The 16,666-nt window shown below is 46.8% G+C and overlaps 1 protein-coding gene across 1 annotated transcript in view; it reads left to right on the forward strand.

Annotated features, from left to right (window-relative positions):
* Positions 1-14,099, forward strand: part of LOC146857153 (ras-related protein Rab-39B-like) — a 48,208-nt gene extending 34,109 nt beyond the window's left edge. Inside the window, exon 2 of the mRNA XM_085647634.1 lies at positions 12,460-14,099. Within this exon, the coding sequence (XP_085503760.1) occupies positions 12,460-12,892 (433 nt within the window). The 3' untranslated portion in view covers positions 12,893-14,099. The remainder of the gene's footprint in view (positions 1-12,459) is intronic.
* The last annotated feature ends 2,567 nt before the right edge of the window (positions 14,100-16,666 follow it).

Below are 16,666 nucleotides of genomic sequence, written 5' to 3' on the forward strand. Positions count from 1 at the left end.
TAAGAATGGATTGAATGCTGAGCAGGATATTTTTGCATTTGTTGGATATGGATGACACTATGATTGATTCAGCTACACAGGAACATGCAGTGGAGAGGGTAGAGGGTCCAGTAGCAGATGCGTCTGGGCCTCAATCGTCGGGTGATTCTATGGAAGTATCAAATTCTTCTACTGGTAAAGCTTAAGAGGTATTGGAGTGTGACTCTGGCAATGTTCACAATGCTAACCAATCCCATTCCAGTGCAGAAGAGAGTACAGCAGATTAAAGGGTTAGGAAATCACCTAAATGGTTAAACGACTTCATCTTTGAAGGTTGTAAGTAGAACATTTTTTTTTCTTTTTGCTATTTAGTTTTAGAAGTTCTTAGTAATTAGAATTTTTTCTTCTTCTTAAAAGGGGGGGTTGTGTTGAGTTTAAAAAAATAAATTTAAAAAATAAGGTATGTTTTGGACTTGCATTTAAAGGAGCGGGATGTGTTTGTGGCTTGTGTATGGGTTGCCATGGGCTCGTGTATTGTCATTTGTATGTGTTCTGTATTCCTAGAATGTTGGGCGGGGGATTCTTGAGCGGGCAGTCTATCGCTGGCGCTGAACTGTATGGATCATGTTGCCCTATTTCTTTACTTTGGGGAATAAAGAGATTTAGAACTGAAACCAACTGGGGTGATCTCTATACCTACCCCAGGCATCAATGGGATCCCAGTATGGGGAGCAGAGAGGGCCAATGTTTCACGAAGCCAGAGGACCAGTCATGCGCTTAGGGAAAATCCGAGAACCTCCCAGAGTATGAGCGACTTTGAGCAGCTCTAACAGTCTGGAGATTCGTTTGGTATCTTTGTTTTGTGTTTGTTATAATTGGTGAAGGATGTAGTGTGCCACCCTGCACAACGTAAGATGCGTACATAGACAGTCTTAACTATGCGAGTAAGCCACAGTGCCAATAAAGGGGATTGTTGCAGCAGTACTCCAGAGTCGGAAATCATCAGAGTGTACTGGTGTGAGGTTGTGCTCCTTCTTTGTTGCCCCCACCATAGTTGAAACCTCGGGACTGAGTGAAAATTTGACGGGTTTTATTTTACAAGACAAAACACAGTTCTCAAAACCTTTCCCCAAAAGTGAAGGCATGTCCCCTCCCGAAGTACAATATTTTTTCACGGGTGTGTATCCATGTGTGCAAAACTGTGGCCTAGCTTTGCGCGGAAAACTGTAATTTTGCAGTGGATTCAAACTTGAAGACCCTAAAAGCAATTCTGAGTTAAGAAGAAAGTGGCCCTGTTGGCACTTTGAATGGAGACCGACCAAATTTGCCATACCTGTTGGGTTGGTCACATTTGTATAGTGTACAGATTGCCAGTGATATGATATTGCAGCACATTCAGTTGTACAGGGGTGACTTTTGAAAGAGTTCCAAGTTTGCAGCGTGGCGTTTAAATTGGCTTGTGAAGATGCACTGTCAGTAGCGTGAATGGTTATGTTCCTGTCTTAGGTCGTGCTGCTCGACTAGACTTGATTCAGCTATATTGTCCCAAGCTTGAAGTGCCCACTAGGTAGTCTTTGCTTCCCCTTGAGTTTCAATGCAGGTACACTAGGATTATTAATAATAATTCAGCAGATCAAGTTATTTTCCACTTTTGTGTCCAGCTTTATGTATGATTGAAGCGGAACCGCTTCGCTGCAGTGACGCTGCTTGATGCTAGCAGGTAATGTTTCACATTGGTGCGGTTACCTTCTAACGCATACATATAGTCCCAGGCTCGCATTGACCAGTGCCAAGGTAAACACTTTGAAGGTCTTAAGCACTTCTGACTTGTTTTTGGTTCCATTGTATTCCTAGTGGAGGAGACTAATGCATCTATCTGTAACAGCCCGATGTCATACCACTGCCCTCTTTTGCCATGACTATGGACCGTTTATCTCATACCAGCGCTCATGAGATCAACCAGAGCCATGGTATATCCCTGATGGTTTCACTGATTGACTACATGATCTCATTGGTGATGTGGATGCGTTAATGCCTGGGCCATCCTGTAATAGTATTGTATGTTCAGGAAGAGGCAGGTGTTGGTTTCCATCCTAAGCTCTAGGTATTTTCTTGTCGGAGGAACGATCAGCCAGGGCCCCTGATTAGAGTAGAGGCTTCTGTGTACTTTCAGAACCATATCTGGACGAATTATAGCCTTTGGGCAATGCAAGTAGCCTGGCACGTGAAGGGTCTGGTCAGCCAGAGACAGTTGCCTGCTGGGAGCACCTTCTTTAATACATTTTCATGGGTTAACGTGAAGAGGATTTCCTGTTGCTGCTTTTTTTGATCCTTTGCAGTTTTCGGAGTAGGAAGAGCGGGACCCTGAGGTACAGACTGTTGGTGTTGTCTAGACATGACAGATATCACACAGGTGATAGGAACTTGTAGCCTCTTTCTGAAACCTTGGCGAGAGAAGATGTCACAGTTTTGTAGGAAGTTCTTCTTGTGAAATTGTTCACTTGTGGGACAAGGAAAAGGCTTGAGGTCATGACTATTTTCAGATTTCTTACGCCAAGGTGTATCTCTGGCTGTGGGTGGCGTTCCAAGAGGCCTATCAGTTGTTGGATGGTCATTTTTCCCCAATTTCTGCAGGTTAGCGTCTTTGACTTGGAGGAGTACAGTTTAAGGCGTTTATTAAGCATTCGTTTGTGGTTGGTTTGGAGAAAGTGGGGAAGTCCTGAGTAGTGTAAATCTTCTGGTTTTCCACTGTTAAGAGATCAGGGTGTCATTGGTGTAGTTGTGGCATGTTAGGTTCAAGGATTTGATGAGGTCCTGTAGTGTCACACACACAGTTTCCTTTGGGATATCTAACACATGAACCACAAGGCCAATTTCTGAGTTCTGATGGAGATCGCCTCGGGAGCTTGACAATCCCTAGAACCTCGAGCCGGTTAAATCCATTTTATGCCACATAAGACTGTGAAACCGGCCCTGTATTGCTTATGGTCTACAATGTCCCATGTATGCTAACGTTGTCGCTATATATTCCCCATGACCGGCACATTCGTCTTTGGAACTGTGATACTTGTGTACTGGACCACACATGTACTATGTTACTCCATCAGTTTTCAATGTCATATGATCTTATCTGTGATGCATGTCCATGACTATTTGATTTGTTCTTTATACTCGTACTTTTGACTCGTTTTTCATGCAATGCTGTTTCCTAACTCAACTTTATTCCTTGTTTATTTGATTTTTCTATTTATGTGCTCTTCTCTACCTATTTGCACACTCTTTCTTGGTCTATTCTGATGTATGACTATTTTGATATGTCCTTCTGACTTGTCCGCTTTACCCGTTCTACATGCAATGTGATGTCCATTAACTCACCCTTATTCTTTGTTTATTTGATTTGTTATTTATGTGCCTTTTTAGGTCTCGGCTGGCAATAGCAGCGCGCATGCGCTGCCCTCGGCATTCGAGAGCTTCTTGAAATCAATACGGTTGAGGAAGGGGACGTGAAGCCCTGCCCCCTCTTCCCATTGGCTCACGTCGTAGCTTAAGCTAAACGCTGGCATTCTATTGTTAAGGAGGCTTTTTAGTCACTCCTTGTTGCCGCCCTGTCCACTTTTGGCTCCGCCAACCGGGATTTGATCTTTTACTGGCGACGTTAGACTCTGGCCTTTAATTACTGGGTAAGCACTATTTGTTTCCCCTTCCCTCTGTCTCTCTCCCCGAGCAGACCCTTCCCTCTGACTCTCTCAGAGACACAGCTGCTTGCTCGTTTCAGTTTCCAGGTTTTGCGCGAGGCAATTTCTTCCCGTCCCCCCCCTCCCCTCCCCCCTGCAGTCCGATGCCTTCTCGCTCGCCCGCCGCCCCACCTTCCCGTTTGTGCATTCAAATGCTAGTTTTATAGTGTGAACCGGACTCAAAGGTCACAGCAATACCAAAGGGGATGATGGACGGAGCGCTTGAGCAAATCAAAACACTCACCCCCAGTCAACTGATCTGGGTTTAATCCATCATTATTCTTTAGCTCACTCCACCACCCCAGTTCAGACATGGCCATATGCAAATCAGTCTGACCCTGGACTCAAAGGTCACCAGTTACATTATTTATTTTGAGGCTGCCCTCTGTTAATCTGTCCCCTGCCTCAGCACCACACACGGCGCAGCCTCTTCTCCGGTTGCAGTCCTGCTCCTTCATCCGCACAAGACCCGACTTTGCCACTTTCAGGCTCGTGAGGAGGAAAAGGGAGGATCTGCGAACTTCCCCAGACGCGGGTCAGACGTCTATTAATACAAAAGTACATACAAGTGGAACAGTTAGTAATGCATGTCAGGTATGTTTTATTTAATAAATTAACATTTTGGCAGCCGCGCTCGTATGCCAAACCCTTTGACGCTCCCTCCTGTCAGCGTGACGCCCGCTTTATGGACTTCCCACTATAATTTTTACATATGCTCTGTCCCCTTCCGTGGCGACGCTTCCTCTATGCGTCATTGTTCCCCCCTCCCTCCCCCATCCATGCCCTTCCTTCTTCTGGAAACCACATCGGTTGCAATGTGGCCCAGGGACCTGTCCGCTATCCGGGTGACAGTGCAACTGCTAAAGACAGACGACGAACCTCGGCGCACCAGTAAATAAGACTGCCCTGTTTACATATGTAGAATGTGGAGGGAGTCCCTGGGACACTTCAAGCAGCATGTGTTACTAAATGCTGTCACTAACCTTTTAGAAGAAACTGCTGTCAACGGTCAGAGGCGAGCTGAACAGAGCTCAACTGACTGTTTACACAGCAGTTTCTGCTTAAAGCTTCATGACAGTGTTCAGCAACACCCGCTGCCAGTCACAGGTTGTGTTGCTTCAGACGTGAGCAGCACAGTTCCGGGATTTGTGAGTTCTTGGTGTAACTGGTGCTCATGTACAGCTCTCCAATATCTTTTTTTTTTTTTTTTTTGAAACCGTTTATTACATGTTAAAAAGGTTACAGGTATGGGCCTACAACCATCCGGCCGGCCGCTAGAGTGGCAGAAGCATATGACATACCTACAGTAAAAGTCTCTTGGCGGTGCAGATCGGTAAATCAGGAGATATCAATGGCGCAGGCCACATAATTCCAAGCCCACAATACGGTTTCCTTTTTTTCAAAACAGAACAACACAAAAAACCACACCCGCAAGGCAACCCGCAATCCAAAGTGACGGCACGTGCTCCTTAAGTGGGGGATCCCAACCAGCAGCCAAACTCTGAAGAGGGGAATGGGAATAGATCAAGGACAGGGGAACCACATGCCCGCGGCTAGGGGAGGGGGTCGGCTAGGGGGACGGAGCTGGTGAGGCGGCCGGTAGCAGTGGCGGCTCACAAATACCCCCGCGATAGGCGTTCCAGGGGCCCCAGATTTTCACCCACGCCCCAGGCTTACCCCTCGCCACATACACTACCTTTTCACGAAACATACACCAATCCATATGTTCTTTCCAGGCCAACATTGTCGGGGGCCTCTGGGATCCCCACAATTGAGCAATGTCACGCTTAGCTATCATGTATCCCAGAGTCACCCACCGCTTCTGCGGGACCGAATAGTCATTTGGTTCCCACACATTCAGCAAGCATCTCCTCGCTTCAGGCAACAGCGCGACACGCGTAACCACACGCAGGACCTCATGCACACCACGCCAGAATCGCTCCACCTTTGGGCACTCCCACAGAATATGCATGAAAGTTGCCAAAGCACCACAGCCACGCTTACACAATCCGTCACCAGCAAAGCCCATACGTAGAAGCCTTGGCCCCGTCACGTAAACCCGGTGGAGGATCTTAAGCTGGACGAAGCGAAGGCGAGCCGGGATGGCCACCTCCTTCGGAGAGGCCACCGCGGAGATCCAGTCCTCGTCGTCCAGTTCCAACCCGTCGGCAAGCCAGGCCTCGCGGAGACTAGTCAGCAGGCACGATCTGTCATTGATCAGCTTTTTATATATAAGGGAGATCGTGCTGTCTGGGACATGGCCATCCAGCACTCGGTCCTCCAGGGGGGAAGACTCAGGAATGGACGCGACATCCGGGAAGACGGAGCCCAGCGCATGGCGGACTTGTAAGTACCGAAAGTACTCACTGCCTTGCAGCTGAAACTCCGTCTGCAGCGTCTCAAAAGTTTTGAATCCCCCCCTCGTCCAGAGATCTCCCACTGTGCTGATTCCGATCGTGTCCCACTTCTCGAAGCCCTTCGATGTCCACAGGGAGCCCAACCTCTCAGACGCATATAGCGGTGTCGCCCGGGTCAAACGGTCCTTCCACCCCATCGCTGCATTAGCCGCGTGCCAGACACGCACCATGACACGCGTCGGTCCCGTCAGACGGGAGTCGGGCGCGCTAGAGTAGAGCGCTCGATTGTAGTCGCCACCGGGCAGGAGCATCTTGTCCATTTCAAATGCCGGGTTCAGGGCGGGCCCGTAAAGGCCATGATTAATTGCAGCTAGCTGGGAGGCCCAGTAATACCGTTTAATGTCCGGGAGGGCGACCCCCCCATCGTACCACGGGAGCGTCAATTTAGCCAGAGCAATACGCGGCCTCCCGTCCCAGAACAGGCGCCGCTGCAGGCTCTCCACCTCACGGAAGTAGCGCGCCGGAACCAAGTCCATAGTATTCTGAAGCGCATACAGAAAGCGCGGCAAGGACATCATCTTAAACAAGGCCGCTCGGCCAAGCGGCGAAAGCGGAAGACGCCGCCAGCGCGCAACGTCCTCCCGCAAGCGCTGGAGGGGGGGCAGCAAGTTCCGCTCGTAGCGGACCTCCGGGTCTAGAGTAATATATATACCCAGGTACCGGAACCCCTGGGAGGCAATCTGGATCGGGCAGTCCCGTGGTAGGGCCGGAGCAGCTCTCCAATATCTGAAGGTCTAGTTTGTGCTATATAAAACTGCAGAAAAAAATATGCATGGAACTGCAGTTATATCCCCATGAGCAGTCTTTTTATTGTATTCATTATTTACTTCAATATATGTTCCACACTTCGTCCATGCAGAAGTCTACTGCGCCCCTCTTGGTCTGGTGAAAAGGTGTGATACCACCAGGCCAAGCCAGCACCAGAATGCAGACCGAATATGAAGTGTGTCTGCTGTGTGTACGTAAGCCACAATTTACACACTCTTTAGAATAATGGCAAGTTCTTAAAAGAACTCTATGCACACATTTAATCAAAAGGTGCACGCAGTTTGTCCTTTTGCCCCTTTGGGTTGGACGTACATTTATTTTGAAGACTGTTTTGAGCCTCGTGCTTGCTTAATATTTCTTTCCTGCACGCACTTCGGTGTTGTTTAGCTTCGGCTTCCAGCCATTGCCCCATCCACCTACCACCTATCCAGTTCACGTAATCTCCCCGCTCCGCTCATTAACACTTATTGCTGCCACTCGTGTGAAATCTGTGCCTTGAATAAAAGGCAGAGCCCCGACATGAATATTCTTTAAAATAAGATGAAAATTGGCAAGCCCACCATTAACATTTCATGCACTCACTTCTCAGTTAATTTCTAAAAGTGTTGAAATGTTCTGGTGAAGAAAATAACCGCTTGCAAGCAAGCCTACTACTGTCTACTTTTTCATTACCAAGCATTGTGGTTATATGCCTATGTTTGACTAAATACTTATAAGGTCCCAAAGGCGAGGACGATTGCATGACCACTTAAACACATTTTGAAACAGCTGTGTAATTACCGTGGCTTCGGCTTTCAGCAGCCAATCCCAATTTGTAGTCTCAGAACATCTGCGGTTTCTCAACAGCCCCTTCGGACCCCCGCCTGAGAGCTACTGGGTACCCCCTCTACCCCGAACCCTCCCCCCACAGGAAGTGCTTCGTGCCCATTGCCCATAGATTCCGGAACAGGGCATGTTAGCATGGGGAGGTGGGCGCGGGGGGTGAGGCACCCATGTTGCGACAGACTGGAACGCATGAGCTCAGTGTTCTCTTCGTGACGATGTACTGGAATGACAGAACATTTACAGAGGCTGGGAGAAAATGCGCAAATCAACATTCTCGGCACACTCGCGACAATATCGAGGCGGTGTGTTCCTCATCACACATTGCTGCTTTTGTGCGCTTTAGGGAGGAAGGGTATAGATACACAGTCTGTAAAGACGTTGCTTGTAACCTGCCTATTTCACAGTGTTTACGTCTTTGCTGTGACATGCCATTCGGCTTCTCCAGGTGCAGCGTTCCAGGCATATAAAAAATCAAAGTAAAGGCAGGCTTTCTTCCATGGAATATAGCGTGACAGTACAGCCTTTGCTGTATTATTGGAAATAAAAATTAGTTTTTATGTAGAATTTTCAAAGTGCACTTCTACGTGTCTAGGCTCTAGTAAATAAAGGTTCTACCTTTCTCCAGTTTACCAACCTCGGAAGAATGGGAGATTGGTTTGGCCCTGACAAGGTTTGATCTTTAACTGTATGAATATTCCCATATACCACCAGGGTGTATGTATGTATTTGTACTTGTATAGCGCACTTCTACCCAGAGGTCTCGTAGCGCTGTATTCATACCGCTGTGGAACCCCTCCTGGTTTTCCTGTGAGATGTCCACTCCAGGCACCCCCCAAGGTGAAGCCAGGCATCCTAGCGCTGTGGGGGCCGTTTTGGAGATTAAGCAAGCTATTGCCCAGAGTTGCACAGTGGGACCCATGATTAGAATAGGCACTGAGGCGAGAATTATCAGGTCCGGGGAAATTGAATCCAAGAGCCGCCGAGGCAGGAATTGAACCCTGGTCCCGGGCCAGACCTCTGCATCAGGGTCTGCCACTCTAACCATTGAGCCACACCTTCTCCAGGGTGATTTTATGGATAGTGTGCAATGTTCCACTCTGGACTGTGAAGTGCTCTCAGCTGGGGGCACCAGGCAAAGACTGGGATAGGATTCCCTATGACTTTGAATGCGATGTTCCCAATGCAAGCACAAACTTCCATTTGTCTTTCTCTCTCTGTTCCTGTCTTTCTCTCTCTGTTCCTGTCTGTCTCTGTCTTTCTCTTTCTGTGCCTGCATTTCTCTCTCTCTATTTCCTGTCTTTCTCTCTCTCTATTCCCGTCTCTCTCTCTCTCTCTCTCTCTCTCTCTCTCTCTCTCTCTCTCTCTCTCTCTCTCTCTCTCTCTCTCTCTCTCTCTCTCTCTCTCTCTCTCTCTCTTCTCTCTTCCTGTCTTTCTCTCTCTCTCTCTCTCTCTCTCTCTCTCTCTATGCCTGTCTTTCTCTCTCTCTCTCTCTCTCTCTCTCCTCTCTCTCTCTCTCTCTCTCTCTCTCTCTCTCTCTCTCTCTCTCTCTCTCTCTCTCTCTCTCTCTCTCTCTCTCTCTCTCTCTCTTCCTGTCTTTCTTTCTCTCTCTCTCTCTCTCTCTCTCTCTCTCTCTCTCTCTCTCTCTCTCTATTCCTGTCTTTCTTTCTCTCTCTCTCTCTCTCTCTCTCTCTCTCTCTCTATTCCTGTCTTTCTCTCTCTCTCTATTCCTGTCTTTCTCTATTCCGGTCTCTTTCTTCTTTCTTCCTGTGTCTTTTCCGCGTTTTCTCTTTTTGCCGGCTGCCCTATACCTGGTGAGCTGTAGACAGAGGCACCGGTTGTCTCTGTTCCTGTCTTTCTCTCTCTGTTCCTGTCTTTCTCTCTCTGTGCCTGCATTTCCTCTCTCTCTCTCCCTCTCCCTCTCTGTTCCGGTCTTTCTCTATTCCGGTCTTTCTCTCTGTTCCTGTCTCTTTCTCTCTGTTCCTGTCTCTTTTTCTCTGTTCCTGTCTCTTTTTCTCTGCTCCTGTCTCTTTTTCTCTGCTCCTGTCTCTTTTTCTCTGCTCCTGTCTCTTTTTCTCTGCTCCTGTCTCTTTTCCGCGCTTTCTCTTTTTGCCGGCTGCCATATACCTGGTGAGCTGTGGACAGAGGCACCGGCCGTCTCTGTTCCTGTCCTGTCTTTCTCTCTCTGTGCCTGTCTTTCTCGCTCTGTTCTACCTGTTCCTGTCTTTCTCTACCTGTTCCTGTCTTTCTCTACCTGTTCCTGTCTTTCTCTCTCTCTCTCTCTCTCTCTCTCTCTCTATTCCTTTCTTTCTCTCTGTTCCTGTCTCTTTTTCTCTCTTCATGTGTCTTTTCCGCGCTTGCTCTTTTTGCCGGCTGCAATATACCCCAGGGAGCTGTGGACAGAGGTACCGGTCGTCGACCTTCACCAAACATTAAAAATGCAATAGGTCTCGCCTTTCATTAAGATAAAGCCATTTGCTTTGCTTTACAATACCATTAGCAAAGCAAATGGCTTTAACTTAATCAAAGGTGAGACCTATTGCATTTTCAATGCTTGTTCTCCCTATTGTCACACTCTCCCTTGGTCTGCACTGCTTATGAAGCCTTTTGACATCTGTTTGCTGTCATGCCTGTGTACTTCGCTTCCACTGCATATTCTGACCTGCCATATATATTGAATACTGATTTTCCAATGCTGTCCCTCTGGTCCTTCCCAACACTCCCCTATCTATGTCCGGCCGCCTTTTCCTTTGGCACAGTTACTTTAGCTGCACACACAAGGCCCTGCACCAACGGGGGCCTTTCATCCTACAGAGGAAAGTTGAATTTTATGTACCCACTAGGTGCTTAAGATCGCGGCCCCTAGCTCTAGCCAGAACAAAACGCATTAAGAAAACAAGAACAGGGGGTCGCAGCTTCTCATACCTGGCAGCAAAACACTGGAATGACCTACCACAAGAACTCCGCCTCACAGAGCACTATCTTGTCTTCAGAAAAAACTTAAGACTCCTCTATTCTCTGGAAAAAAATACTGGCCAAACTCATGAACCACTCAGCTACACACCAGAAGTCCTAGCACAGTGCCGTGATATCCTCTGGATGAATATCGCGCTTTACAAATACACATACTCTGCCTGTGTCTTCCTCGCATTGGTCCCTCTCCCACCTCTCATTTTTTTCCTTCTTCTCTCCTTCCACGCCCCCCCTCTCCGCCGCCCCCCCCCCCCCACCTCCCCCGTTTTTTTCCTTCTTTGTCTTTTTGCTCTTCTGTCTTTCATTGTGGTCTTTACTTCTCCTGCTATTCACTGCCCTGTAAATCCCTTGCACATCATTCACGTTGGGTCGGACTCACCCACCTACTTCCTATCCTGCACGTCTTTAGAATGCCTAATTCTCACTTTGGTCTCTAGCACGATATTTGTTCCACTATGTATAGCCTTGAGGAAGCCCCAGGCCTGATAACCGATGTAAAGGGGCGAAACACGTGTTGGCTATAAAATGTTCTTACTTTGCTACGAAACACAACACAATTAATTGGAATTGATTCCTGGGAATATTTGATTACTTTTACTCGCTCCCATATATCCACAAGTACTTTAACAGTAATGGGGAAGGAGTTTCCCATTGTCATGAACGCGTAAACCTCACCAGATTCGCTCTATTTCCATTGGTTCGCTGAGGCCTCAGACCCTTTACTACCCACCCTTTGAACAGGCAGAGACAGTTATCTGCTGGGAGCACCTTTTTAATAAATTTTCATGGGTTAACCTGAAGATGATTTCCTGTTGCTGCTTTTTTTTTTTTATCCTTTGAAGTTTTCGGAGTAGGAAGTGCGGGACCCCGAGGTACAGACTATTGCTATTGTCTAGACACGACAGATATGACACCTGTGATAGTGACTTGTAGCTTCTTTCTGAAACCTAGGCGAGAGAAGATGTCAGTGTTGTAGAAAGTTCTTCTTGTGAAATTGTTCACTTGTGAGACAAGGAAAAGGCTTGAGGTCATGACTATTTTTCAGATTTCTTACGCCAAGGTGTATCTCTGGCTGTGGGTGGAGTTCCAAGTGGCCTATCAATAGTTGTTGGATGGTTAATTTTTCCATTTTCTGCAGGTTAGCGTCTTTGACTTGGAGGAGTTCAGTTTAAGGTGTTTATTAAGCATCTGTTTGTGGTTGGCTTGGAGGAAGTGGGCAAGTCCAGAGGAGTGTAAATCTGGTTTTCCACTTTTGAGAGATCGGGGTGTCATTGGTGTAGTTGTGGCATGTTAGGTTCAAGGATTTGATGAGGTCCAGTAGTGGGGTGGTATAACAGTCTGAAGGGGAGTGGTGAGATGGTCTTACCTTGATGTTCCTTGCTGAAAGGAGCCGACATAAACAGGGGAGCTAGATTATGCTGGACCTACTATATAAGTAGGAGGAGATACAGTCCAAGAAGCTTCCTCAAATGCCGATTTCCTCTAGTTTTATGTTGTTGCATTCCACTGTGCTGTAGGAAATGAGTGGATCCTACAGTTGTTGTGCAGAAAACACTTCCTAACCGCAGTTAATTTCAGGCTGTTCCCAATGGAGATTGGGAGAATTCATTGCCTCTGGCTTTCACCGATTCTAGTCATGAGCCACATTTTTTAGACTGCTGCAAAGTACCCTTGGCTTGTCAATGTTGGTTAGTAGTGTTAATATGTAAGGCTCTTTTTTTCCTCTGTTGAAACCCTATGATATGTTTTTTTTTTCCCTCCTGCAGGTGTATTACACGATCTTTCTATCGTAATGCTGTTGGTGTTCTCCTGGTCTTTGATCGGAGTAATCGGTCCACCTTCCTGTCCTTGGATGACTGGTATATGGAAGCAATGAACGTGCTTTCCGAACGGGCTGTCTTTGTGCTGGTGGGACAGAAAAGCGACCGGGATTCAGGGTATCTTGTGCCTAGTGAAGAGGCTGCAGCCTGGGCTGCTCATCTGGGCATGACCTACATCGAAACTTCAGCCAAGAGCAACTTCAATGTAGATCACCTATTCCACACCCTTGCCACCAAAATCTATGATGCGGTCACCCACGGTGCTGTAGACCGTGGTATGGTGGCCCCATCCGAAGGCTGGGATGGAGTGAAGGTGGTTTTTAGGGTCCATAACTTCACTCCCAAGAAAGAAAAGACTGCAAACCAGTGCCAGTGCTGAGTGGGACGATGCTGGGACACTTCTATGGAAGACTAGTAGGAAAGAAGTGCAGTTCATCACATGTTGCTAGCACCGGACGCTTGGTGAAGAAGTGTAGTGCCAAGAGAGAAAGCTGAAAAGAGTTGGCCATGAACATTGATAGCAATAACTGTAAGCAAGGAGGCCAGGACCACCTCCAGCTGTATAAATAAGAGGGGTAAGCCTGTGCAGTCGGGATGATGTTTACACTACAACATTTTTTAAAAACTGTTCTTAATATTTATTTTATAATTTTATGGATCCACAATCCATGTACTTTAATATGAGTGGGAGGGAGAACCTTTCACCGATGTGCCTGCTGGGCCATCTCCATGAAAGGGGGTTCCTCTGTGTGCTTCTAGGATGAGAAGAACCAGGAAGGATGGTGGGAGTGAGGCCCCAGTGGGGTGTTTAGCTCAAGACGCTGCTGATGTGATGGTCTGAGTGAAGGTCCCAGTAGTGTCATATCTAGGGCTCTTGGGAACAGGACACTGGTGGGTGCTAATGATGCCTCCCCACTAGCATAGAAAGGGGTTCTTGGCAGAGTGCTCAGTGCTGGGGTGACTGGCGCAAGAGGTTGTTTGTATGGGCTGTCTGTCTGGGACTTGACCGGGTTGTAGTAGCAGGATAATTGGTGCAGACACGGAGGGATGGCTTGTGCTGTGATTTGGCAGGTGAGCTTTCCTTTAAAGCCTGCACTGCCTATCGTGGGTATGGTGTATGAATGAAAATGTTGCATTGTTTTGTGAAAAAGTAAGAGGGTACAACATATGTACGTGTGTGTGTGTAGATGTATGTGCATGCACGAATTGCCAATTGACTGTGTTGCATTGGTTTAAAGTAAAGCTTCAAACTAGTGCAACCGAAATTATTTGGAACTCTGTTCCCGTAGACTTTACATTTTTGAACTCCACGCCTTCTTTAGCCTTCCCGACTTGACAGATCTCGGAGAACGCTCAAATCAATTTACTGTGATTTTTCTTTTGTTGTGTGAACAAACTTTCAGCCCTTGGAATAATCCGATTTGCCAAAACTTTTATATTTAATGATTTTTTTAAATGTGTTTTTGTGTTGCTCTTTCTCCTCTGCCCTAAACTGTGAAACAGATGTTTGTATATTTTAATGATCTAATTTTGTATGGTGTGGCGGATCCACTATCTTTCCGAATAAACCTACAATCTTCATAGTCTGGCTGTGTTGTGATCAAATAATTTTTTTGTCTGTTAAAGTACCTTACTCACACCTGCCTGTTTATATGGTTATATTTAGTGTAGCAGGTGCAGTGTTTGTTTTAGCTGTAAGCAGGCTCGTCTTTTTTTCTTGTGTGCACTAGAGTCCATGATACCCATTTTATCACGCAAGACACAAAAAATGCAGTTTATATCCACTGTTCTAGGATAGAAGGTTACACCATTAGACATAGTGCGGAAGGCATAAAGCCTGCAATGTGCCCACTACCGCTTCTGGTCTTGATTAGGGCAGTACTGAGATCAGTTTTTAGTAACTCCTTCAACCAAACAAGCTAAGCAATAAAAACCCAATCGTTCGCTGCATCTTCTCTCTTTTAGATGAAGAAACTGATGTAATGGTATTTAGAGAGCACTTTACTACAAGAGTTGGCTTCTTTACTGTGTGGGGGCGACTTTCTATGGCTGTAAGGCAGCTTAATGAGGGAACAAAGAGCCTATCCTGCCAAGCAACCTCCAACCCATGCTGCTCAGTCATGAACCCCCACTTACCAGTATACAGCTGCAGTTTCGGGTTACCGAGCCCTACCCGTAAACCATTGGGTAAAATGTGAGGCTGAAATAAAGTGGGTCACGCTTGAATCATCCGTATTGGGGAGAGAAGAGGGTGGGTTGTGGGTTTAATGAGATTGCAAAAAGTTTTCGTTGGCATTTAGGGCTGGTGGATCTCTGCAGTTCTCCACGGAAGGTTGTATTTATGAATGTATAATATATCCGTACGTATAGTTTCAGAAGATAACTTTGGATGGCGAACAATCCACCTGAAAGTTACATCATATAAATGAAGGTGGTTCAAGCTTTAGCAACTTGGATCAGGGGCCTGCCAAATCTCATTGAGGGAAGGGACCAGAGAATGGACCAGTCCTGCTAACTAATAAAAAGGTGTTTTTGCCCTGTTAAATTAAAATTACTAACATGAGTGCGGTGATGGTCATTAGATCTGGCAGAATATTTGAATCTATGGCTACCCTTAAATGCAGTACACCTTCCTTGAGTAATGGGGCATTGCTTCCAGCATGGGAGGGGACCGGTACTGATTTAGTTGTCATTAAGAAGTGAAGGCTTGAGTGAAAAGTTGTGGGTGTTGGCTGCATAGCAGTAGAAAGTGTGAAAGAGTGCATGAGGTTGATGAAAGGGCTGAAATAGACCTTGAACGGGTTCAGTGAGTCCTCATAAGGAAGTGGCCTGTAGGAGCAGCAGAAAGACAGGCCTGCGACCTCCTTGGTACATTCCAACACCAAGGGAGATACACAAACGTGGGCACAGTCTCGCTCTCGCCGATCAGAGTCTGTGAAAAGACCGAAGTGGGAGCCAAATGTTGCAGAGAAGGACCAAGGCAGATTTAGCCCCCTTATCTAAAGGGAGACCTTTCATCTAATGATGCCGTCAGAAGCTACTCTGTGCAATGGCGGAGGAGAAGGGACAAATGGGTGAGAGCTGTCGCCTCCTAGGTGAAGAGAACATCTGCAACCGAGAAATTACAGATTTTGCCAGTGTCTGGGACCTGAGTAAAGAAGGAGCAGTATGGAAGACTCACTACACCATCGAACCAGAGGAAGACTCTGACGAGACCCTTAAGGATTGCCTTTGATGTTCTTCCAATCTCCAAAATATGAAACACTGAAGGGCCTTAGCCAGTGCCACAGCCAGTATAAGGGCTGCCTAAAATGCGTGGAATTAACGCTCCAGCAGTGAATCTGGTAAGTCTAGAGAGCTCCTGACACCTATCTAGGTCTGGGCTCTAGGAAGACACACAGTTCCTAGATTGGAGACTGCAGTTGTTTCCACCATGATGGCAACAATTGGTAATACACTTGTAGTACCCAATGCCTGTTGGTTTCCTCATTCCTGAGTCTTCTCCCCTAGCCTCTCACGCAACCTATTGGTTGATTGTGGTTCTCAATAGATGATGAGACCCCGTCTCAGCTGTTAGATCTCCTGGCAAGATAAATGTATTGCCACGGAGGGCAAATGTTTATACCAGAATGCACCGCTCCACCGGACACAGGCCCACCTCTGAATGTGGAAGAACAAAGAAAGGTGCAAAAGCAGATTACTTAGCATTAGCCAAAGAAGTCGGTAGTAGTTGGTAGATAGGCTTACAGATGTTTCAGCTGGGATGTTTATGCTGAGTTCTAGTTGTGATTCTAAAGAGGCTGCAGTTATTAGCTCCAAGAGAGTCTTTAATACAAAAGTATCCCCACTTTTCCTATTTAAGTAATGAGGAGAAAGAAGTTTGAAATCTGATCCTTTGTCTCTCTACTGCCACTCTCGATCGATCTCTGCTTTCTCTACCTCATCTCCCTACCCTACCCTGTTCATCATTATCTCATCACTCCCTGTCCCTAACTCCTCCTCTCTACCACCTCACTCTACCGAAGTATAGCCTTAGCTATGGTTGTGTTGGTGGCAAGTTGTATAATGACCAAGAAATGTGATCAGACCAGGCACACTATTTAATCTTTGGATTGACAAAGTACTGTCAAAGCCACTCTGGAATAAGTACTTT

This window comes from Triturus cristatus, chromosome 3_2, assembly GCF_964204655.1.
Source record: "Triturus cristatus chromosome 3_2, aTriCri1.1, whole genome shotgun sequence".
In the NCBI taxonomy this organism is placed as follows: Eukaryota; Metazoa; Chordata; class Amphibia; order Caudata; family Salamandridae; genus Triturus; species Triturus cristatus.